Genomic DNA, 23,475 nt, shown 5'->3' on the forward strand with positions numbered 1-23,475 from the left:
AAGGCGCTGAGCTGGAGCAGGTGTCACACACAGAGGATCACGGCCAGTTTCTCCTCAACTACTCCTCACTGCCAGCACTCAGTGAGTCTACACACACATCCAGCATCAAAATCCGTCCTCTGAGACACTTTGAGGACTTGACAGCAGCTCTGACAGATTTCAGAGATAAACTACAGCAAGTCGAGAGTGACTCGTGGGATAATGTCTTACTGATGGTCACTCAGATGGATGTTCTACTGTCAGGACCAGAACCAAGGAGCAGAGCTGGCTTCTTGAATTACTACTGTGAAATCAGTCTGGATCAAAACACAGCATACGAACGTCTGGAACTATCAGAGGGGAACAGGAAGGTGACATTGCTGAATAAAGATCTGCCTTATTTCAGACATCCAGACAGATTCACTTTTTGGTCTCAGGTTCTGAGTAGAGAGAGTCTGACTGGACGTTGCTACTGGGAGGTGGAGTGGAGCGGTAAAGTTTGTGTTGCAGTTGCATACAAAAATATCAGCAGAGTAGGAAATACAGATGCATGTGGATTTGGATTTAATGACAAATCTTGGGCTTTATATTGTTCCAATTTAACATTTGGTCACAACAACATCTGGACCTCCGTCTCAGGTCCAGTTTCCTCCAGAGTAGGAGTGTACCTCGATCACACAGCAGGTCTTCTGTCCTTCTGCAGCGTCTCTGACTCCATGACTCTGATCCACAGAGTCCAGACCACATTCACTCAGCCACTACTGGCTGGAGTTTGGGTTTTGGGCAAAGGAAACTCTGCAGAGTTCTGTCAGCCCAGTAGATATACTTTCTTGTCTCCAATTGCTGCTCCGGGTTCATTGTTCTGATTTATTTTTCTGGTTTAAGTAGTTCTTTGTTCCAGGAAGATTTTTTTTGGGGGGTGGGGGTATTCTTTGAGACTAAAATATTTCTCCACATGAAAACCTAAACTTCTCTGGGTTCTAATAGTTTTGCTTTAACATTCATATTGATGATCTGGTTCCTCTTCCACGGTTTGGCAGAACAAATGTTCAAATCAGTTATTGAAATGAGATGAACTCACTGGTGTTCTTTATAGTGATCCAAAGAAGAAACTGAATCTATCTGCTTAGAACTGATGCTGCTTTAGATCAGAAATGTAAATGTCTGACTTTCTTCAATAAAATGATATGATTAAAGAGAAATTTGCTCTTTATTACAATTTGTATGGTTTGCTGCTGGAGAAGATCCAATACCTGAAGACTGACTTAATAATTGGGAGGTTTTGAAAGGGCTCGTTTTCCTGACACCAAAGAACTTCAGGGTCTTTCTTACTTTTTTTTTTTTTTTTTTTTTTTAAAGCACTTGGACAGTTTCTAGATGCAGTAAAGGCCCAAATGGAAAATGTCAACATTCCTGAAATTTGCTTTCACTTCATTACTTGCTGCTGTCATTCCATCACCAACTCAGACAGGACAACCAGACTTCATCAGAATGCTGCTGCTGGCTATCTCACTAAAACCAGGAAGATGGCTCGCATCACTCTGGTTCTGACACTGGCTGCCTGTGGCTCAGAGAACGGACTTTAAAAAACCGTTAGCTTAAAAATCACTCAATTTAGCACAGACATAAATTAAAGCGCTTTTGTTGCATCAACCTTCCAGAAACTCTCAGGTCTTCTGGTTCTGCATCCCCAGAACCAAAACTGAATATGGAGATGCAGCATTCAGCTTCTATGCACCACAAATCTGGAACAAACTTTAAAAAACATACTGAGAGCTGAAACACTGACGTTTAAATCAAGGCTAAAAATCCACCTGTTTAGATTCACTTTGATTAGTATTAAATGGAATATTGATCAACTTGATGTGTATTGATCATTTTGATGGCATTTGACAAAATATTTAGCTCGTTTCAAAAATTTTTGCATTATGTTATGACGTAAAGCACTTTGGTCAGCCTCGTTGCTGAAATGAGTTATACAGATAAACTTTAACTTCTACTTTTAAACCTATGTATTCCCTGATGTCACTCCCTCTCCTTTCTGCTCTTAAACACACCGTGAAGCTGGGCGGATCCAACAGCTGATTGGCTGCTGCCTCTCTGCACTTAGAGCTCAAAACAGTTTCTGTTTTCAGAAAGTGAAACTAACACAGCCACTGTGACTGAGAGCAGAGATGGAGCAGAGTCATCTGGACAGAGAAACCTTCTCCTGTTTCATCTGTATGAATCTACTGAAGGATCCAGTGGCTATTCCCTGCGGACACAGCTACTGTATGAAGTGTATTAAGACCCACTGGGATGCAGAGGATCAGAAGGGAATCCACAGCTGCCCTGGGTGCAGGGAGACATTCACACCGAGGCCTGTGCTAAAGAAGAACATCATGCTAGCAGCTTTAGTGGAGGAGCTGAAGAAAATTGGACTCCAAGCTGCTGCTGCTGCTGATCACTGCTATGCTGGACCTGAAGATGTGGCCTGTGATGTTTGCAGTGAAAGAAAACTGAAAGCTATCAAGTCCTGTTTAGTCTGCCTGGTCTCTTACTGCAAGGAACGCCTTCAGCCTCATTATGATTCAGCTCCTTTCAGGAAACACAAGCTGGTGGAGCCGGCCAGGGACCTCCAGGAGAACATCTGCTCTCGTCATAATAAGGTGATCGATATCTTCTGCCGCACTGATCAAAAGACTATCTGCTATCTCTGCTCTGTGGATGAACATAAAGGTCACGACACGGTATCAGCTGCATCAGAAAGGGCTGAGAGGCAGACAGAGCTGGAAGAGGGACGAGGAAACGTCCACCAGATGATCCAGGACAAAGAGAATGATGTGAAGCTGCTTCAACAGGAGGTGGAGGCCATCAATCACTCTGCTGATAAAACAGTGGAGGAGAATGACAAGGTCTTCACCCAGCTGATCCATCTCCTCCAAAGAAGAAGCTCCGAGGTGAAGCAGCAGATCAGATTCCACCAGAAAACTGAAGTGAGTCGAGTCAAAGATCTTCAGAAGAAGCTGGAGCAGGAGATCACTGAGCTGAAGAGGAAAGACGCTGAGCTGGAGCAGCTGTCACACACAGAGGATCACAGCCAGTTTCTCCTCAACTACTCCTCACTGCCAGCACTCAGTGAGTCGACACACTCTTCCAGCATCAAAGTCCGTCCTCTGAGACACTTTGAGGACATGACGGCAGCTGTGTCAGAGCTCAGACAGAAACTACAGGACGTCCTGAGAGACGCAGGGACAAATATCTCACTGATGGTCACTGAGGTGGATGTTCTACTGTCAGAACCAGAACCAAAGAGCAGAGCTGAGTTCTTGAAATATTACCGGGAAATTACTCTGGATCCAAACACAGCAAACAAATACCTGGAGCTATCAATGGGGAACAGGAAGGTGACTGAGATGAATAAAGATCATTTTTATTCTAGTCATTCAGAAAGATTCACTTATTGGGATCAGGTTCTGAGTAGAGAGAGTCTGACTGGACGTTGTTACTGGGAGGTGGAGTGGAGCGGTAAAGTTTGTTTAGCAGTCACATACAAGAATATCAGCAGAATAGGAGAAGGGAATAAATGTGGATTTGGATGTAACAACAAATCTTGGGCTTTAGATTGTAACAAGTCTAAATTTGGTCACAGCAACATCTGGACCTCCGTCTCGGGTCCAGTTTCCTCCAGAGTAGGAGTGTACCTGAATCACACAGCAGGTCTTCTGTCCTTCTACAGCGTCTCTGACATCATGACTCTAATCCACAGAGCCCAGACCACATTCACTCAGCTGCTACTGGCTGGAGTTTGGGTTTGGTACCAAGGAACCTCTGCAGAGTTCTGTAAACCCAACTAGATTTTTTCTCTTCTCTCTGATTGCTGATCAGGGTTCATTGTTCTGATCTCTGCTCTGCCATTGTGTTCTTCTTTATTTTTCTGGTTTAAATGTAGTTCTTTGTGTTCCAGGAGGATATATGTTTTGTTTTTGTTTTTTTGTTTTTTTTATTCTTCTTTGATACTGAAATATTTCTCCACATGAAAATCTAATCTTCTCTGGGCTCTAATAGTTTTGCTTGAATATTCATGTTGATGTATTTGGATGTTCTGGTTCCTCTTCCACTGTTCTGCAGAACAAATGTTCTTGTTCAAATCAGTTGATATTGAAGTGAGATGAACTCACTGGTGTTTTCTTTATAGTGATCCAAAGAAGAAACTGAATCTGTCATCAGCTTAGAACTGATGCTGTTTTCTTCTACGGTCTTTAGAATTAGATCAGAATTCTAAACGTCTGCTGTTCTGTCTCTTTAGCTTTCTTCAGTAAAACAATTTGATTAAAGAGAAATTTGGAAAAATGTCCTCTTCATTATCACAATAAATTCCACATTTACAAAATGTAATTGCTTGTTTCAAAATTGGTGACTGCATTATGATTTTATGATGTAAAGCACTTTGGACAGCCTTGTTGCTGAAATGAACTTTAACTTCTACCATTCATTCGGTTAATCAATTTCCAGACATTCCCTCTCTCCCTGCTTTTAAACATGCATTGAATGTTATATGATCAAATGTGAGATGTTTAGGAGCAAATATTATAAGGCACTTGGGTAAACCTTTAACCTTCATTTCTGTCTCTTATCTAATCTGATCTGAGACATAATGGAAGTCAGAAATTCATTAGTTGTCCAATAATGTCCCATCTGAAACACTATTATCTTGGCCATTAGATGACTAATGGAGAAAATAATTATTTGGTGTATTGATCTACCATTTTTTATTGCTTCTTTCGGATCCAGCACTCAGTTCAGCAAAGTCTTCAGCATGTTTGTTGTTTCTCTGCTTTAACTTTCTTCTGCTTTTATTAGCCTCCTACTTTCCACCATACTTGTACAGGCATGATTCTGCCTCTTTATTTTCTGGACATATTTACCTTTCTGACAACCACAAGCAAGGGAGAGAGTAACACAACTGAAATTTCTTCATAGCCAAGGTAAAACAATGTTTCTATCTGTTATCTTGGGTGAAACTGAAGCATCCCCTTCGATATGTGCAGTTTTACATTTTATTATTTTTTGGCTATTTAGAGCATTTCCCTTAAGAGAATCACATCCTCTTGATTCTTGTGCCTAATTTATTGTTAAACAATGTTACAAATAGAGCTCTTCTACATAAAGACTTTGTGGTGTGTGTCCAGCATCATTTGTTGCAGCTCATTTCACACAGGTACTTCTGTTTTCACTATTGATTTTCTTTTCTTTTTTTTTGCTATAATTGACCACAATAGTTTTCTGTCTTTCTCATCTGACCTCCAAACAACCAACCTAATGAATAATTCAACACCAGATCAATAAAATGGAGAGATTTATAGTGCTGCTCTCAGCCTTTATAAATCAAGTTTGTGCATATTGTGAAGAAAAATGAAGACTGGCCATTAAATATTCAGTTTTTTCAAAAGAATGTTTGGAAGTCTGTGTTATTTTCTTATTATCTCTCGAGAATAAGAAACATAACTGAAAGAAATATGGAAAGCCATTTTATTTGAAATTAAATAAATAGTTACTAATAAATTATTAATAAATGTCATATGAAACAAATGTCCCCATGAAATAAAAAATATATTTTTCTGTTTCTAAATTAATTTCAAGATTTGTTTATTCGTTTTATATATTGATTTCATTCATTTTTTTATTCATTGTAATTTATTAATTTAATAATTTTAAATTGAGTTTCATCAGAAACTACTTTTATATTGAATTTCTCATTAAACTCAATATAAAAGTATATTGAAACTCAATATAAAACTCAATATAAAAGTAGTATCGATGTAAAGATCTATGCTACTGACGCCATATAAATCGCGGTTAAATTCAATAACAAAAAACTTATCATAGTGTCAAATAACACATTAGGAAGCTACATCTAGCACAGAAACAATGCCACATAATTACTTCCACAATACATACCGGCAATGCAACCACTCAAACCGGACATCACAAAACGGATGGGGACACCATACTGTCTGCTTCAAAAACAAGATTGCTAGGTTGCAATTCCTGAAAAGAACACACGAGGGCAGGCTTTTCCCCTCTTGATCTACATAAATGAACTTAATAGTTCGTGAAAGCATAATATGTACAACTTCGTAACAGAACAACGTATTTCATGGGCTTATTTTTTAAACTTTGTTTTTATTTCAGGGTCTTTTAATGTCATGTTCTAATATTCAAAAGAGGACGGAGGTTTTGACTGTGAGGCAGCTCGAGTCCAGTGACCTGAGAGACGGCGAGCTTCATAACATCTTTGGAGTACGGGAACTCGACTCTGTTAAGTCAAAGGCTCCTTACTACCCGCTAAAATCAATCGATGCGGCGAGGCAATAGCGACTACACCGGAAGAACCACAAATTTCAAAACAACAGCACGCGAGCTTAACTTCCTCACTTATAAGGGAAAGGCAGGCCTGTCGTGTCGTACCTCATACTAGCCTACAAGTCACCTGTACGTCAGTTCAAGCTCTTAAAGTTCGCACATTTCACCCTCATGCATATGCGCTGAAGTTCACTGTCAGCCTGCTTCACTTCAAAGATTTTTGAAAGGATGGGACATCCTTTCCCCTAATAGTGTTACACCCTTTAACTTAAAGTCACACCTGGTTGTCTGCTAATATACCTTTGCTAGCTTCCTAGCTTTTCTTGCCTGTAAACTTTCGCCTGTTGGCTGGTTGACGTTAGTTTTCCTCACTTCTGTTGCCAACCCATAGAATGCTGCGTGCATTCTGTGCAAAAAAGCTTGGCACTACTACAATATAAAATATGTAATGTTCTTTTTTTACATTTCTGTTGTGATACCTGTCTTAAAATTCATTCGTAATGGTCTTAAAAGGCCTTAAATTTGAGTTGGTGAAACCTGCAGAAACCCTGATAGAGAAGATTTAGCATTTCAGCCCGACTTTTGCTTCGGCTGAATTTCCTGGTTAATACTGACTGTAAATGTGTAAGCAGTGCTGGACAGTGTCAGCTTTTAACATCAAAATCCAAACATTGTCAAGCTAGCTGGACTCCTGCCTGCAGCTTTTTGATATCTGGCTCTTCTTCAAACTTAATGTCTTTTAGCCTCACTGACTGAAATGATTGCTCTTCCAGTTGTCTGCCAGACCTGAGCTGATTTGCTCCTGTTGACTTTGACCTCGGCGAGCGGCCGCGTGAATTAAACTATGTCCTCTGGTGTTTCTGGGAGCACTCTGGGTTTTTTCACACCATTGTCGAGTATTGACCACATAGTGAAGCGTGATATTAGGTGCAGGGCTCCATGCCAGGATGGTTCAGAGCTTTAACGATTCGAGGCATTGCTTACCCATCTGAAGTGAACGACGGGGGGTCGCTGAGCTGAAAAATAAAAAAATCCCACTTTGTTGAAAACTAGAGGGAGTACAGAATATGAATCTGCTGCTAGATAATGACTACTTTGGAACATGGGATTTACGTTACATAATGTCCCGTCTTACAAGGTTGAAAGTTTGTCAGGGGTTCCACTCCTTTATTTTCAGCTTCTCTGTAAATTAGCTTCATTCCCACAAAGAGAGGGAAAATGTTTTTGTTTTTTTTTACCTGCCACTTTGGCTGAAATACATGTACAGCTACATACATACAGTAGTACAAGAATATAGAACTCCCTGAAAGTATCCTTCAGTCTGTTAAATGTAATAAAAGTTATTAAATATTAATTTACTAATGGAGAAGGTCTGGTTTTTCAAGCAAGAATTAACACACACTGTGCAATAGTGTTCAACATGCAACCTGTTTATTTTACCTTTGTGACTAATGTTAAGCTACCCCACTATGGTAACTACACTTAAAGTTAATGTTAGTTTAAGTTAAGAAAAAAAAATTCTGAGGGCAAAGCACAACCCATGTATTGAGGCCTTAGTCCTCATGCCAGTGGTTGCAGGTTCAATTCCTGGCTTGGTGACATTTGCCGCATGTCTTCCCCCTCTCTCATAACCCTCTTTCCTGCTGAACTACTTTCAAATAAAGGCCACTAGAGCCAACAAAACCTAAAAAAAAAAAAAATATCTAGTGTATGCTAAATCAGTAACACATTGACAATAAAGAGGCAGTACTATGTAAAATTGACTTTTTGGAGCTGTATATCATGTTATAATGTCATTCCTTCACCAAAACATACTCTATCATGCATGTCTGGGAAATCCTTTAATCTCCCTTGGTAACCATTAAGCTGTGAAAAGTGACTGGGTGGACCTAGCACCGCCTTCCAGGCCTCACCTCGGAGGAAAAGCTGCAGTTTCCCACCTTTAGAGCCACCAGAGTAGCGGCAGCAGCAATTAGCAAACACCTGGTGGAACCACGCAACTGCTGAGCTCACTGCAGGAGCTGCTTCTCAGTGAAACTCCGCCATTGACCGTGTAAACAATTCCTGTTTGATAATATGAAAGAGGTTCAGTAACATCTGATCAGATCAGGATTTTGTAGATTTCAATTTTGTCAAAACCGAATGAGGCCCATTCTCTGACCCAACAAGCTGGGTAATAATTTTTAAACCAATGTTTGAAACTATACCCAACTTCTGGTTATTTTTTTAATAAACCGATAGTTATTTCAATTATAGAAGAACATAACAAAGGAAATTCCAGTAGTTTATAAATTTAAAATGATTGGCAGAGAATTTCTGCAGACAAAAAGATATTTTTCTTAAGGTGGAGTTTGCAGTACGATATCTGAACAAGTTATGGATACATTATTTCCATGGCTAGAAGTGCCAGTAGATTTTTTTTCTACTGTCTCTCACTATATTCCCATCCCTGCATTGAAATCTAACAGACACCAATGTGTATTATTCACACAAGGCAACAAACTAGATTTAACACCCATAATTGCTACAAGTTGCACAGGAGCCTTGAAATAAGTCGCAGCACTGAGTCCTTCCTCTACAACAGGATGCGTCTCTGTCACCGAGGAGGGGGCAAAATTAATCACCGGGCTTTTTGGACGGGCCCTTACCACTGGCAGCTTACTGTGGTAAACCAGCAGAGTAAGGAAAATGAATTAACATGCAGCCTTACAACTGTATGGAGCGGTAAAGAAGGTCTTTGTTCATCAGAGGCTCCAGCTGCAGGGCTTTTATCAACTAACACCAAAGATTGGTCTGGAAGAGAGTAACTTGGATCTGCACAAAAATCTAATAGGTTCTTCTTTTTTCTATTTCAGCCATTTCATAGAAGAATGCTAGAATCAAACATACAAAAAGACTGCACATACTGCTTTATTTATTAAAACACCCATATTGAAATGCTGAAGTATAAAGAATCTCTTATAATTATAACACGGACTTCAAATTTAAAGGATTCCTGTGAAGTTTATCCACCTTTATTACATAGTTGCAGAATTCTGTTTTTGTGCGTCAAGCTGATGTTTCCGTCACACACTGTTTTGCAATCTGAAAAGAGAAAACTGCACTCTCGGCTTGAGGATGTCGGCTTTTAAGAACAACGGCTTCAATCTGCTCGCTTGGTATTCTGTCTGTGATCTTCGTGGCGACTTGGATTGTGTCGTTTTGGCCCCCGTAAAAAATCAAAGCCGATCCAAAAGCTTTGATTACAGCCTCCAAACTAAAATCACAGTGTTTTGAGAAGCCTGGCGGTTATCAGTGTGATTAGCTTTTCTTTTTGTTTGCTCAAAAGAAATGTGTTATTATGAAGTTTCCCTGACATCAACCTGTGTCGTACTCTAATCCAATCAATTCTTTAGCAGTTTACAAATTTGAAATGAACACACTGTCGCAATGACCAACAGTAATAAAAAAAGGGCTGTTTAGGATTGTTTCTATGACAAAAAGTGAAAAGCAAATACCGAAATAATTCCAGAAATAATTGTTGCAATGCGACTTGCCTAACATCTTAGCATGATGATTATGTGTGAAACCATTGCAGATTATTTTATTTAACTCAGTTTAAAAAAATTGCATCTCACTTGCTTAGTTTTATCTGTTCAAATAGGAATAATAGTCTAACAAAGAACATGAATAGATTTAAAGTTCATGAATGACTCACAAGTTCTGTTTAAGATTTAAGTCAGATACTGAACCTTTTCTAAGATTTTTCTTGGTTAGCCATGCAGAGAGTAGTAATAGAAATCACAGTTGTGTTAAAAGATCCAGATGTTTTCTCCTTACCTAACCTTCCAAAATTTTGCAGTCATTTTATTATTGTGCCACCATTTAGCTTTAAGACATTTTGCTGTCAATACCAAGATCAGCTGTGGTCCCAGATATGGGACGACTTTTGGGAGTAAATGACGGTGTTCCTGGGATTGTCCAGATTCAGCTTTTTGGGCGATCCGATCTTTGCAGAAATAGATCAATAACCTCTGTCTCTGTGGACACGCCTCACTATGATTGCCTTTAAGCACCGCATTGCGTTCAGGGATCGATGTGCGTAGGTGTCGGGCATCAAGGTCTTGAAAAACACAAGTTGCCAGCTTTTTATATGGAGTGGAAAGCTTCTAGGTCTGACTGTTAACGGTGAAGCCAATGGAGTAAAAACACTCTCTGGTCTCTCGATTAAGATCTCTTTGTCATGTAAATTTCTGGAGAAAATCAGTTCATACATGAGAATGTTTGAATTTATACTTCTTCAGCCATGTAATTAAAAAACAAAACCTATGAAAGAATAACACTAATTTTCTCCATTAATAAATAGGTTTAGTAACAGTTTTGTGTGTTTTTCTGCACAGATATAATGAATAATTGACAAGTGAACAATGATCTCAACCAAAAACGGTACCTTGTTCTACACTTCGCTTTGTACAGGGGGTCTGAACCCTTGGCTATTGAGAAACAATTTCTTCCTAGAGGCGTCCACTGTTGAAATTTTAAACGATTGGATCAAATTTTACCCAATCACTAACATTTGGCCGATACATATGTAATGCACGAGCTTAAACATTAAGGAAGTTACGCTACGAAGCTTACCGGAAATAATGCTTTTGCTCCTACTTTAATTACTTAATATTTATTTGTATGGCCAACATGTACTGAATGATTTCCTTCACATCCTTTGTTGCTCAAGCTACAAGCAGACTATAATTCCAAAAACAGCACAGAAAATCAACATCATAGTTCACAATGTCTCCTTCTGTCTGCTGATTGACCAGGATGCATTTATCATAGTAATGCATCCTGAGAAATCCATTTCCTGAGAAATCCTGCTCAATGGATTTCTCAGGATGGGAGAAATTCCACACAGCACAGTGAAGGGAGATGAGAATTTAACAAAATTACTTAGGAATTCAATGGCCAGGCTAGAAAAGCGCTCTACTAAAAAAGAAAAAAAAAAAAACAGAAAAAGTGTGAGAAAACAGTTCAAATATTAACTTTAATGATGCTCCAATATGAGAATTTGGGCCGATATTGACATCCGATATTAGTATTGCTTTTATGGACAATAACTGCAAACGTTTTTTCGCTCGTCACAGTTGGTCACGCTAGAAAAGCTGCTGTTAGGGTAAAACGTGAATGCAGAAGGAAAACTTAAAAACAAAACATCCGGCCATTTGTTGGCATCAGACAAAAGAGTTTCCGAACACAAAGAACCCAGCTTGGTGAAGCGGAACCCTGTGGCTTTGGTTCTGTTTGGTGCTGTGCTTCTTTTCCTCCCTGTTCTCTCTCTGCTCGTACTGAATGGCTTCCCTTTATTGGGGACAGAAAGATGCTTAGGGGCTGCAGACCCCTCAGGACTATCTTAATCTCCTCTCGTAGGCTGAGCCATCTCAGGGATCTCATCTCTGTGGAAGAGAACAGCATCAGAAATCAAAGAATGCTTTGGAGTCATATTACCCCCGTGGAGACGGGGACGTGAGTATGGCTCAACAGATATTAACACGGACTTTTTCTTCGAATTCAGGAGGATCGTGGGCCTCACAGAGTTTGTGTCTTGGCAAATAGCAGAAAGAAAATCATGACTTGTTTCTTGATCTTTTTCACATTTTAGCAGATTCCTATCAGGGAGTGTTAGGGCCACATTAAGAAAAGAAATTACGAGAAGTCGTCCTCTAGGCTTAAATCACAAATGGTGACTTTGTTAAATATGTTGAGCTGCAAGTCTCCATAGCCTTAACGCTCCACTCCCATAAAAACAGCATCGATTTTTTTTACTTGTCAAGCTTGTTTCAAAGTTTTCTCACTTCTGTTTGCAGTCGCTCCATTTCCCCTCTACAGTCTAATATGAATTAGGCTGAGAGCAGCCGACAGACCTCACTGTCAGAACATAATTACAGTAAAAGGTCAACAGAGACCCAATCTTCTCTAGTGACAGGATGGAAAACGGCTGAGGGCAGAGCGTTAGGAACTGGCAGGGACGGAGAAGCAGCTGTTGGTTGTTTGTCGGAAGCTACGCTTTTTATCCTGTTTGTTGACAACAATAGACCAAGAAGCCACACTTCCATTGACTACATGATTGCGCAATTTGGTGTTATAAAAATACATTTGTTCAGTTTTGGGAAAAACTTACATTTTTCAATAAGACTTAGATCAAAATGTTACTAGTAACCACACCAGGACAAAAGGTGTTAACGTACAACTTTCTAGTGTTAGTGAGGCGAAGAAATCTGAACTTTTGCAAATATTTCAAACTTCTGACCAGGGCTGTCAAAGTGGCCCTCATCGTGATTTTTGATTACCAAAACAAGGTAGCTTTAACTTGTTTGTCCTTCAGACATTTTTTATTTTGTGAATATGTATAGAAAACTTATGTTACATGAAATGTGGGGATTTAATGTTTTTATTTCTAACGCAGCGACATTTTCAGTCCCGTCCACAGGCGGTTTCCTTTTTTTTGTTTTCTCATGGTGAGATCTGACAAGACGCAGGTGGTCGATTCTTTAACTCTGATGGCTTTTAAAAGACAGCCGAGTCGTGCTGTTTCAAAACGGCCTGCAGATAAGTTTCAAAAGTGTTGCTTGAGAAAATGGGCTTTGAAGTGTGACTACAGAAGGGAAACGGGAACACAGAAAACCATCCATTTTCAAAACCAGATAATTTCTGCCTCATATCTGAACTTATGAATCAATCTCAGGAAATCACAGGGGAACAGAGAAAGTGTCAGCACTCAGAACCTTTCTCCAACTTTTCAAATGTTTCAGCAGGAAAAAATAAAATCATGTGGCCTTGCGAGTGGCTTCACTTTTGAATATCCTTCAAAGATTCAGCCAGCAAACGTCTAAAAGTTATGACACTACGTTTTGTAGGCTGAAGCACAACTTAATTTTATTTTTATTTTTTGCTTTCATACCATAAAGGCATTTTCTTGTCACTTAATGCCAACATAGGCTTTCCATCTAACACCTTTTTCAAGCAATTACCCTCAAACTCCCTCTCCCATCTGCAGTTAAAAGTTAAAGCTTAGTAAAAATCTGCACTAAGTAAACTGGCCGGGATGTGTGGAATGCAGTCTGACTATGTAATTTCATTAGTGTCTTAAGTTTTTTTGTGGATTCAAATGATGATGAGCATAAAACCTGTTTAGTTAGAACAGTGTCAGAAATGAACCTCTGCCTTTTCTCCATGCTGTCAATTAAGTGTTGTAATCAGCCTCATTCCAGTGTTACCTCACTGCTGCTGTGAAAGAGAAGATGTGAGTTCATGTCTAATGAGATCAACCACAAACATCCCAGCACGGTCTGATCCGCTGCACTTCATTAACTCTCTGTCATTCATCATTCTCCTGTTTTTTTTCTCTTTCTCTCACGCTTTCTTTCTTCCCAAACTTTCTTTACGTCAGGAACTTTAGAGTTTTTGAAGAGTCTCGAGCTCTCTGAAGAGCTAGGATACTTTATGAGGAGATAAAAAAGACGTTGAGCTTTACCAGGATCTACTTTAAACTTAAAAGGAAAATTCTTCGAAAACATCATAATCCTGAGATTTGAAGTAGGACTTTGATATGGTGAGAACTCTTTGTGCTCTTTTGCTTTTGAGGATCTTGGTTGTGCTCATTAAATCAAACGGAAGTGACAGATGTTGGTGACTAAAAGTTAAAAGGAGCTACAGATAGAGGTTCAGTTATGAGATTATTGACAAATGGTGATAAAGGTGTAAAGGTATTCATTCAGGACATCCACTTCTTCGAGTCAGTAGGTCATTTTTCATCAGAGCGGACAGAAGTCACATGTGGGGTAACCCAAGGTTCAATCCTGGGTCCCTTCCTACTTAATATTTATGTGCTCCTGCTAGCTCAGGTTAGAGCAAGAAATAAAATGAGTTATAGGGTGTCAGTGTAAGGACTTTTAGAACCAGGATGATGTCTTCTGTCTTCCTGGTTTTAGTGAGTTTCTCTGTATCTTGATGAAACATTAGTCCTTTAATCCTAGAAATTGTCTTCAGGTTATAGAAGGGTGACCTGGTAACCTGTCTTTGTGTCTCTGATGATTGAAAAGCTCTGAGATGACTGTACATCGTTCCTATAGGTCCAAAGACAATAAGTCCAGTTTTGTTTCTGTTCAGATGAAGAAAATTTATTTGTCATAAGCTGATTCATTTCTAAGCGTCTCAACTTCTGAGTATGTTCAGAGTCACCTGGTGACACCGTAACGTAGATCTGTGTATCATCTTCTCAGCTATAACTCAGAGAATAAACTTTAAAATAGTTAGCTTATAAATCACTACATGACTTAGCACCAAAATACATTAAAGACCTGCTGTTGTCTCAACCTTCCAGACCTCTCAGGTCTTCTGGTTTAAATCTGCTCTGCATCCCCAGAATCAGAGTCAAATGCTTTCAGTTTTTATGCTTTGCTAATCTTGAAGAAACTTCAAGGCCAAAAGACCCTTTCTTTTAGAGTTGCCTTTTGTAAGTAATAACTGGAACATCACTAGTTTTATTTTGGATTTCAACTTTTTATTACTTTTTCATTTTGCCACTTGAGACTGTGGTATGATGAAATCTCAGCAAGTTCAGGAGATTTGAACACTTTAGTGGGACACTTTAGCAAACAAATGTGCTTTTGTCTCAGCACAAACTCGACAAACTGCTACAAAGTGGTCAGCGATGTTGTCTGATGTTGAAAATACCAAGTTTGTCAAAACTTTACATCTCTCCGGAGCTCGATCTTTTCGAATAAATGCTAAAATGTCACAGGTGGTGAAACATTCTCTTCCTAGAAGGTTGTATTCTGATGACCGCTGCTGCTTTTTATATCTCAGGTGATGCACCGGCTGTCACCAGCTTTGTGGTCTCATTTAAAGCACATCAGGTGTGTTGCTCTGGGCTCAACTGCAGAAACAGTGTCTGACTAACATCAGATTGCAAAGGACTGTGTTGATCTCTGTGCTCTCAGAAATAAAGAATAAACACAAACTAATGGACTAAGACAAGCAGTGAGCATGCAGTCCCTACATGTTTGACAGCATTGCTGAGACAGTACAAGAGGATACATTTGTGTACATGTGTTGGCTTTAGCCAAAAATTTTGTCTTTAACAGTTCACAGTTTTCTCTCACTTGTCATTCTGCATTAAAGTACGGTATGCTGTTATATTTTGTCTTCATAAACTGTGCTCAAAATATTCGAATAATCACAGATCAGCTGTACAGTCAAATTAAATATGGCTTTCAGTTTGCTGGATTAAAAGTATCTTTTAACAACCTTTCAGCCGGTGAGCCTGTCACGATAACAAAGTTTGTCGGATGATAAATTGTCCCAGAAATTATTGTGATAAATGATTATATTGTTGATTTGAGACCATTTTCAAGTAATATAATGGTAATGACACAGAAACTATAATATAAATATATACAATAAAATATTAAATAAATGGGAGTTTAGTATGCCATGAGGGATAACACTGGAAATGGAAGACATTTTAAATATTCAAAATAAATAAACAAAACAACAGAAACAACAAATAAAATGAATTATGAAGTCTGTGTAAGCAAAATCGTCCTTCAAAAGAAAAGAACAATTTTGCACCAGACTGATTACTTTTGTCATCCATGGGTAGAAAAGAGAGAGAGAGAGAGAGAGAGAGAGAGAGAGAGAGAGAGAGAGAGAGAGAGTTTATATGTTAAGTATGTTTTTTTATTGGCTTATATAGTATTCTAAATGTCGGCATAAGTGGGAAATAATCATAACAGAAATAAAGCCTTGAAACATAAATCTGTGCATAAATGTGTGTGGAATGGGTTTCACCTACTAAACTAAGTTAAATTGACTTTTCAATAATGTTTTTTTATTTTTTATTTTTTTTATGGAATATAACTGTATGCTCTGCAGAATTACTCTGTCCATGTTCCCCCCCAGCTTTCCCCAATTATTGCTGTTGACAGGAAACCGTACCCTAATGACCACTATACAGATAAGCAAGTAGACATCTTACCTGTTTGTGGGTTTTCCACCAACATGCCATGGTGCGTGTCAGGCTAGAATAAAAAGACTCTGCCATCTACAGGACAAACGGAAAAATTACACCATGTATTTCAAGCCCATCTCTAAAAATTATCAGTGTAGAACAGAGAGACAAGTTTATTTTTACAAAATCATTCATTTGCAAGGTAATTGCAGTTGCTTTACAGTATATAAAACAATGCAGAAAAAGCTGAGGCATGATCAAAATGCCTTAAGGCTTAATGCATTTTGCGTCTTTGACAGAGTTGATGTAGACAGTAATGTTTTGGTTCTGATTTAATAGAGTCAGGCGTTTCTAAAAAAAATCTGAGAAATAATTTTCTGAGCTCAGGAGCAGAGACTAAGCCTTAATCTTTCTGGGACACCGAAGGTTATTTATTTATTTTTTATTTTTTCCTGTACGTCTGTTGATAACTTACCTTTACAGGTATTATTGGCAACAATGTTGGGTAAATGTTACTCTGTACTTCAATAATAATAATAATAATAATAATAATAATAATAATAATAATAATAATAATAATAATAATAATACATCAAATGCTTTTTTGGACATTCGAAGGCGCTTATTGTTGAGACACTTAAATTAATTAAATAAAAATGCCTTTTTTACATTATTTGTGTGGTAAATGCTGAATGCTTATGCTGTTTTAGGTCGAAATTAGCTAAAATCAGAAAGAGCGGCAGTACCTTTGAACATAGAACGCCTTTGAAGCTCATCTTCTTTTATTAAGCGAACTGTTCCTTTAAGACGCTTTCTTTGACGTTGTGTTTCCCATAGACATAATATAAGGTGTTTCCGCTAAACCCGGAAGTGCTCCGTCAGGTTGCTCTTTCCAGCACAATAACGCAGCACAACGGTTTATAAATATATATATTTCCGTTTAAAGGCGTATAAAATATAGGTGAAAATGTCCGGAGGGGTCCAATTGGAGAATGCGAACCCGGTGATCTTCCAGCGCTCCGGGGACAGGATGCTAACAGCGTCCGAAGAGGACGAAGACGTTCACGACCCCATCGACGACAGGGAAATATTTGATATCCTTTAAAAAAAATGATGCAAATGTTCTGCAATTCAGGTTGTATTTAATGTAACTTAGCAAAATTGAGAACGGTCCTAAAGTAGATAAAATTTATAGCAAACAATAAACCACGAAACCTGCGCCTGCACTTTATATTATTTGATGCATAAGAGTAAAAAAAAAGTTTCAGTCATGCAGAATAAATGCTGAATAAATGTTTGATGTTCTTTAACTTGTGCTACATCTGATCCGATCCATCAATGACCCGGAGCATCCGCTGTCTCTGGAGGAGCTCAACGTGGTCGAGCAGGTTCGAGTTAAGGTTCGTGTTTAAATTCTTATTAACCTTCACCACTAACGGGTTCTGAAAAGATTCAGCCTCAAACTTCATTGTATTTTATGTGACAGACGAACGAGGAATTCTGCCTAAGTGTGAAATTAAAGAAATATTATACTTGTTGTCTATTTTGCTTTTACAATCAAAAATCTGAAAAGTGTGGCGTGCATTTGGGCTTAGCCCCTTTTACTCTGAAACAGGAAATGAAACCAAAACAACCAATTACTTTCAGAAGTAATTTTGTATTTATTCTAGGGTATTTTTGCTAGTTGTGTTAGCAAGCCTGTTCCAAAAAGCAATTAATCGCATGATAAAATAAAATGAGCTCAATTTCCATTCTGATTATTAATATATTTTGAAGGGAACAATTGTGCAAATTGAAATTACAAAAATAAATTGACTTAATGGAAACAAGGCAACTTAAAAAAAAAACCTGTCTTTCTACAAAATGTTTTCGCGCTATGATGAAGTGGTTTTTCCGTCATATAGAAATAGGTGTATTTCGCAAAACTCCATTGGAAACACACTGTCACGTGACCAACAGCCAGATGTTGCTTATGGTTTAAACAATGTAGACGACAGGAAGTGGTTGATGGTTTGTTTTGTGTTTCTTTTTTTTTCAGACAATGTGCATCTGTCTCCACCAGAGCTTTCACAGCATTACGCAGTCCATAAAAAGTTCTCATTCGTACATGTTGTATCCATAGCTCTTCTGTAAAATTGCAGACTACAGTTTCACTAAACGTTTATTCAGGCCAAGTATAAGACCTGAATAAAACGCCAGCGTCTCCTATAATGAGTTTTAGCGCCAAGGCTGAATTATGTGTAACTGTTTACATCCGTTGCTGCCATGATTTGTAATGACTCATCGTGTGTCCAAATTATTTATGTACAATTTTCATTTAGTTTCATATTTAATTACACCAAATGAAATCACAAAGTTGTTTTTTCAACATTAGTATAGTACTGACTATGACTTGCGCACATGAAAATGCAGCTAATGAGTGGTTAGCAAAGTACTGCTACACCTATTGCCTGATTCCATTAAATTTCTTACCTTCATCAATGATGCTTCCTTCTCAAGGGATGTTTGATCTCTCAAAATGTGAAGAAAGATATTTTTTGCCAGCGACAAAATCTAAAGAAAATGACTAATTCCTTCGTTTGTCATTGACCAGGAAGTAGACACACTTCTGGAAGTTGACCTGAGATCCTTACGGTCTTTCAGATTCCAGATTGGTATTTTCTCATCAGGGTTGGTCTGATCCACAAATTATGGAGGTGTGCCGGTAGAAGAATCTTCAACAAAGTAATTTCCTCAAGTTGAATTTTGGTGTGTTGTTTTTGTGTGTTTTTTTTTGCGTTTGTATCTTCAGGTCAATGATACAGAGAGTACTGTGAGTGTCGAGTTCACTCCCACAATCCCCCACTGCAGCATGGCGACACTCATTGGTCTATCCATCAAGGTCAAGCTTTTGCGCTCCTTGCCAGACAGGTTCAAAGTAAGTTTGCTTGGATATAGAAGATGATCATTAGATATTATCTGCTCTTATGAGTTGGTTGGTAAATAAAAATGTACTGCATCATTATTATTATTATTATTTTTTTTTGTTTAACTAGACTTTCTCTTTTACTACTCAGACTGATGTTCACATCACTCCTGGAACTCATGCCTCAGAAGAAGCAGGTAGAAAAATGCTAAAGCACATTAAATGTTTGAACGTGCAGATGCATATCAAACTGTTGAGAGAGAAAACCCAAAATTGAGATTCTTTACATAAGAATCTCGTATATAAAATATAGATTTTACATAAGACTGATACAAATGATTTTTAGTGCTTAAACTGGTGACCACTGAAAGGAGTGGCTTTCAATAGTCACCAACTGAAAGCCAATCAATTGGCAATGCTTGATATCAAGCATTTATCAAAACTTGATCAATGCTCCCTTTGTCACATTAAGCAGACTGAACAGTACAGAAATGTATATTTGTTTCCATCTGCAGTGAACAAACAGCTGGCGGACAAAGAAAGAGTGGCAGCAGCTTTGGAGAACTCGTCTCTGTTGGAAGTAGTCAACCAGTGCTTGTCCAGCAGGACCATCTAAACATCTTGGACTGTACGATATTTTCCTTCGTTTCCCAGTTATCGTTTACCCATCAGATCACGCCTGTCTGTCTGTGATGTGGAGATGGAGCTGGTATACATAACCAACCAGAAAGGCTACAGATTAGAAGCTTGTCTCCAAGTTAGCAAAGGTTTACGTCAGATGTTTCTTCAGTAACACATTTTAAGATTTGCTTTATTTTTAAACCAAAGTTTTTATGTACATCATTTGTTGTTACCTGTATATAATGTGCATATAGTTTTAGTAAAATATATCGCTCAGAAAACGTCTTGTACTTCCAGCAATTATCCGTTCAACATGTCTTTGCTCCCACAACCACAGATTAATGATTATTTGTTCTCTTTCCTGGACATTCTGTTCGACTTTTAAAGCATTAAAAATTACAGCATACTTGGAGATTTTGAAAATCTCAGACCAACCCAATCACACAACGTTCAAGGTCACTTAAATGTTTTTCTTCTCAAAGAAAAAAAATGCTCTGTTTAAATTTTAGTACTATGGTCTTTACTATGATTAGGACCCTACAGATATCCAATATGATTGCATTATTCACTATTTTTTAACAAGTATTCAACAGGTGTACTGGGAAAAAAAAAAAAGAAAGTGGCTTGTGTATGCAGACACATTATCTGCTCATTATTGGCTGTTTTCAATGCTTAAACAGCTGTCAAATACAGAGAATACCAAGAAGAATCATTATTCGTTCTGGCGCCCCCTGTAGCATGGCACTGCATAGAGTGCACATCCACTTTTTACCCCACTGATTAGCATGTATTTTGTTGATATGCGAGTTTCAAATCTAATCATAAAAGGTTGTCCCATCTTTGTTTTGCAAATACAGGTTGTCATAAAATGTGTACCGTTTCAATTTGTTCACTAGGTGGTGGTCTATGTGTGGGAAATTCAGTCTGCCAGAACAAAGCGCCGCTATGCCAGGACACAGAATCACTGAACAGTTTTTCATTTATCCTTTAATGTGACATGGTGTTTAACCAACTGATGCTTATTTTAGAAGATAGCTTGAACACCAATGTAGTTAGAAGTTTTTGATCCAACCATTTAATAAATATGTGATAAAATTGAGAAGTAAATGCACTTGGATTGTTTTTACGTATTGGAAAAACCCCACAGTTATGATATAGTTATATGCAGTCTTATTTCTGACTGGAAGTACCGCAGCATAAAATCTTCCTGAACCCAGGCCATCACAGTAGCATTTCCTCCTTTGCCTGACCACAATCACAACCACGTTTTGTCTTGGATTTCCCTGCTTTGCCCACGTCGGATTCCTTACTGGACATGACCCTGTTTCTGTTTCTCAACTTCTGCCTCATCCCTATATATACACGCACACACAAAATCAGCCACTGTCAAAAATAAGATTATTCTGTCCTTCAAAACAAAATCATACGTGACAAAAATGGCTTAAAGTCAGATGCAAGTATTAGGAAAATCACTATACCGTACAGGTTAAATATTGTGAAGTCTCTGCAAAACTTGATAGCTGCAGAAGAGGTCATGCAATCATTGAATCTGTTGTTCTGGAATAGAAACGCATCTAAAAATGAAGGGCGAGAATTGAGAACCGCTGGGTTAGAGTCATGCTGCTGCAACATATCACCTTGCAACAAATTTGAAATTATGTTTTCATTAGCTGTAGATATAAAATCATAATTAACAGAAAAAAAAGGGTTGAAACCACTAACCTACTTGGAAAAAAATCTATATAGTGTCTTGAGTTTTAATTCCTGTTCATTTCTTTAGTGTGTGACTTGAATGTAAAACAGCTATGGACCGCTGATGAGCACCGCAGCAGAGACATACCTCAGGATGACCAACATCACACACCACTCGACGCAAACCATTTCCAGCATATTTAAGTGTCCATGAAGGTGCTAATATTTTCCTAATAACACATATCCACACCAACACACAATAACTTGGAAATAACGAGTCATTTTCTACATAAAGATAGTTTATTAGCATATATTATACATAGATCTCTGGATATATAATTGTGATTATATAATACCAACAAGTCAAAAATAATGCCTGTAAGTAAATATTTATATAAAAGCAGATTTACTACTATTAAACTTTAAAAACATGTCTTTCAATATATATCGTAATTCCTGCTTGTTTCACCAAATCTACAAAAACAACATTTCACAGAGTCGGGAGGTTATACTGTGTTGCCTCGGGATTATATGTCTATCTACGGGTCTCTGCACATACATTATTGTCAATGATTTTATATGGTCCAAAAAAACGTCACATTCTTCTCAAAACGATGTATCGACTTCATCAGACGAGAGCAGAATTATGTCCTTCGGTGTGAAATGCCTCAAAACTTTCCACTTATAAATAAATTAAGGATTTGTCTTTTCTTCAGGAGATGGAAAACTAGATTCTTTAGAAACTATTTCCTCTCATATAACACTTCCAAGACTTAAGGCCAATCATCCTTAGCTTTAATAATGCGTACCTGTGCTTCATCTGTCAAATAAATCACAGGTTCAGACTTCTGAAGCGTTTCTGTGTGGAACGCTTCATTCATTCAACATGGATCCCAGTGAGGAAAAAATTAAATGTGGTTCTGTTACAAAGTGAGATGAAGAATTTTATGATAAAAGAGTATGGGAGAGACTGTTGATCATTTTTTTTTATAAAATTCACAGAAGCCTGTTTGCAACAATGTCTTCCTGTAAATGACAGCTTGAAGTTAATTTAATAATAGGCGTGCTACATTTTGAGTTACTGTTTCGACTTATTAAAGCGGGGTTCTGTTAAGAGTTTTTGACCAGTTAATCCCTTACTAAGCAGTCTATGGGCACTGTGGGCAGAGAGATAGAGACGCCTAGTTTTTATTTTGCTCAAAACAGTAAAACTCCTCCTCTGCAGCTTTTTCTGTTGTCATAAAACAACAGTGAAGCTTTTTCTGTTGACACACATTTAAGAACAATGAAAAAGGGTCTTATCTATGTAAACACTTAGCTATAAAGCATGATATACGTTTAGTTTATGTCATGTAAATAAATTGTGAAAAACGCTCTACACATCACTGTGAAAGGCCGACTTTCACAGTGATGCTACCTTCCCAGGGAACTCTCAGATGTAAATGCAGTGACGGCGTACGTGAGTGTTTGCGTGAGTGTTTTTAGGAAAAAATGGCCCCTGACTAAAAGAACTCGCATAACTAGTACATTACAACTAGATAGTTTTACTTTCTTTTAAAATAAACTTTACATTCTCAGCCATCTGAATGTTAGGCCAATAGTGATAGTATTTCTCTGGGTTCTGGAGAGTTCATAAAATAGAAAAAGTTCTGTCAAGCAATATGAACTGAGACAGCCTCAGTATTTTTCAGCAGATCAATATACGTTCCAAGAAATAAAAACAGACATTTGTGTAATCAGACAAGATGCCTTTTTAAATAGTTTGGTAAACTTGTTCACATCAGTGCTGACATTTGAGTATGGATTTCTTTTCCCCCATGTGTTCTTACTAGCTAAATTTGATGAAAAAGCTATTAGCTTATCTATTACAGGTAGAATATTTACTGTTGATGACCTCTTAGTAGAACCCCACTTTGCGAAAACATCTCTCCACAAGGTGGATTTCAAA

General features: G+C 38.0%; 3 protein-coding genes across 4 annotated transcripts in view; 2 read left to right on the forward strand and 1 right to left on the reverse strand.

The window, feature by feature from the left end:
- The window catches only part of LOC103152469 (contactin-associated protein-like 4), a 62,194-nt gene extending 45,054 nt beyond the window's left edge, over nucleotides 1-17,140 (reverse strand). For both annotated transcript variants that reach the window (XM_007572940.2, XM_007572939.2), the window contains exons 1-2: nucleotides 17,056-17,140; nucleotides 16,337-16,402 (exon numbers count right to left, since the gene is read on the reverse strand). In XM_007572940.2, coding sequence (XP_007573002.2) covers nucleotides 16,337-16,402; nucleotides 17,056-17,085 — 96 coding nt within the window. In that variant the 5' untranslated portion in view covers nucleotides 17,086-17,140. The remainder of the gene's footprint in view (nucleotides 1-16,336; nucleotides 16,403-17,055) is intronic.
- On the forward strand, nucleotides 2,089-4,301 carry LOC103152471 (tripartite motif-containing protein 16-like). Its single transcript, XM_007572942.2, has one exon. The coding sequence runs from the start codon at nucleotides 2,154-2,156 to the stop codon at nucleotides 3,813-3,815; it is 1,662 nt and encodes a 553-aa protein (XP_007573004.1). The 5' UTR covers nucleotides 2,089-2,153; the 3' UTR covers nucleotides 3,816-4,301.
- Nucleotides 17,141-17,256: 116 nt separating the features above from the next.
- On the forward strand, nucleotides 17,257-20,706 carry ciao2b (cytosolic iron-sulfur assembly component 2B). Its single transcript, XM_007572941.2, has 5 exons — nucleotides 17,257-17,403; nucleotides 17,630-17,709; nucleotides 19,101-19,226; nucleotides 19,366-19,411; nucleotides 19,730-20,706. The coding sequence occupies exons 1-5, from the start codon at nucleotides 17,277-17,279 to the stop codon at nucleotides 19,828-19,830; spliced, it is 480 nt and encodes a 159-aa protein (XP_007573003.1). The 5' UTR covers nucleotides 17,257-17,276; the 3' UTR covers nucleotides 19,831-20,706.
- The last annotated feature ends 2,769 nt before the right edge of the window (nucleotides 20,707-23,475 follow it).

Source organism: Poecilia formosa, unplaced genomic scaffold, assembly GCF_000485575.1.
Source record: "Poecilia formosa unplaced genomic scaffold, Poecilia_formosa-5.1.2 Scaffold311, whole genome shotgun sequence".
Classification (NCBI taxonomy): domain Eukaryota; kingdom Metazoa; phylum Chordata; class Actinopteri; order Cyprinodontiformes; family Poeciliidae; genus Poecilia; species Poecilia formosa.

Excerpts from the sequence above, each read along its gene's own strand:
- LOC103152471 (XM_007572942.2), top strand. The coding sequence starts at position 2,154 with ATGGAGCAGAGTCATCTGGACAGAGAAACCTTCTCCTGTTTCATCTGT.
- ciao2b (XM_007572941.2), top strand. The coding sequence starts at position 17,277 with ATGTCCGGAGGGGTCCAATTGGAGAATGCGAACCCGGTGATCTTCCAG. Across the intron at positions 17,404-17,629 it reads CGACGACAGGGAAATATTTG|ATCTGATCCGATCCATCAAT; the intron begins ATATCCTTTAAA and ends AACTTGTGCTAC. Across the intron at positions 17,710-19,100 it reads TCGAGCAGGTTCGAGTTAAG|GTCAATGATACAGAGAGTAC; the intron begins GTTCGTGTTTAA and ends TTGTATCTTCAG.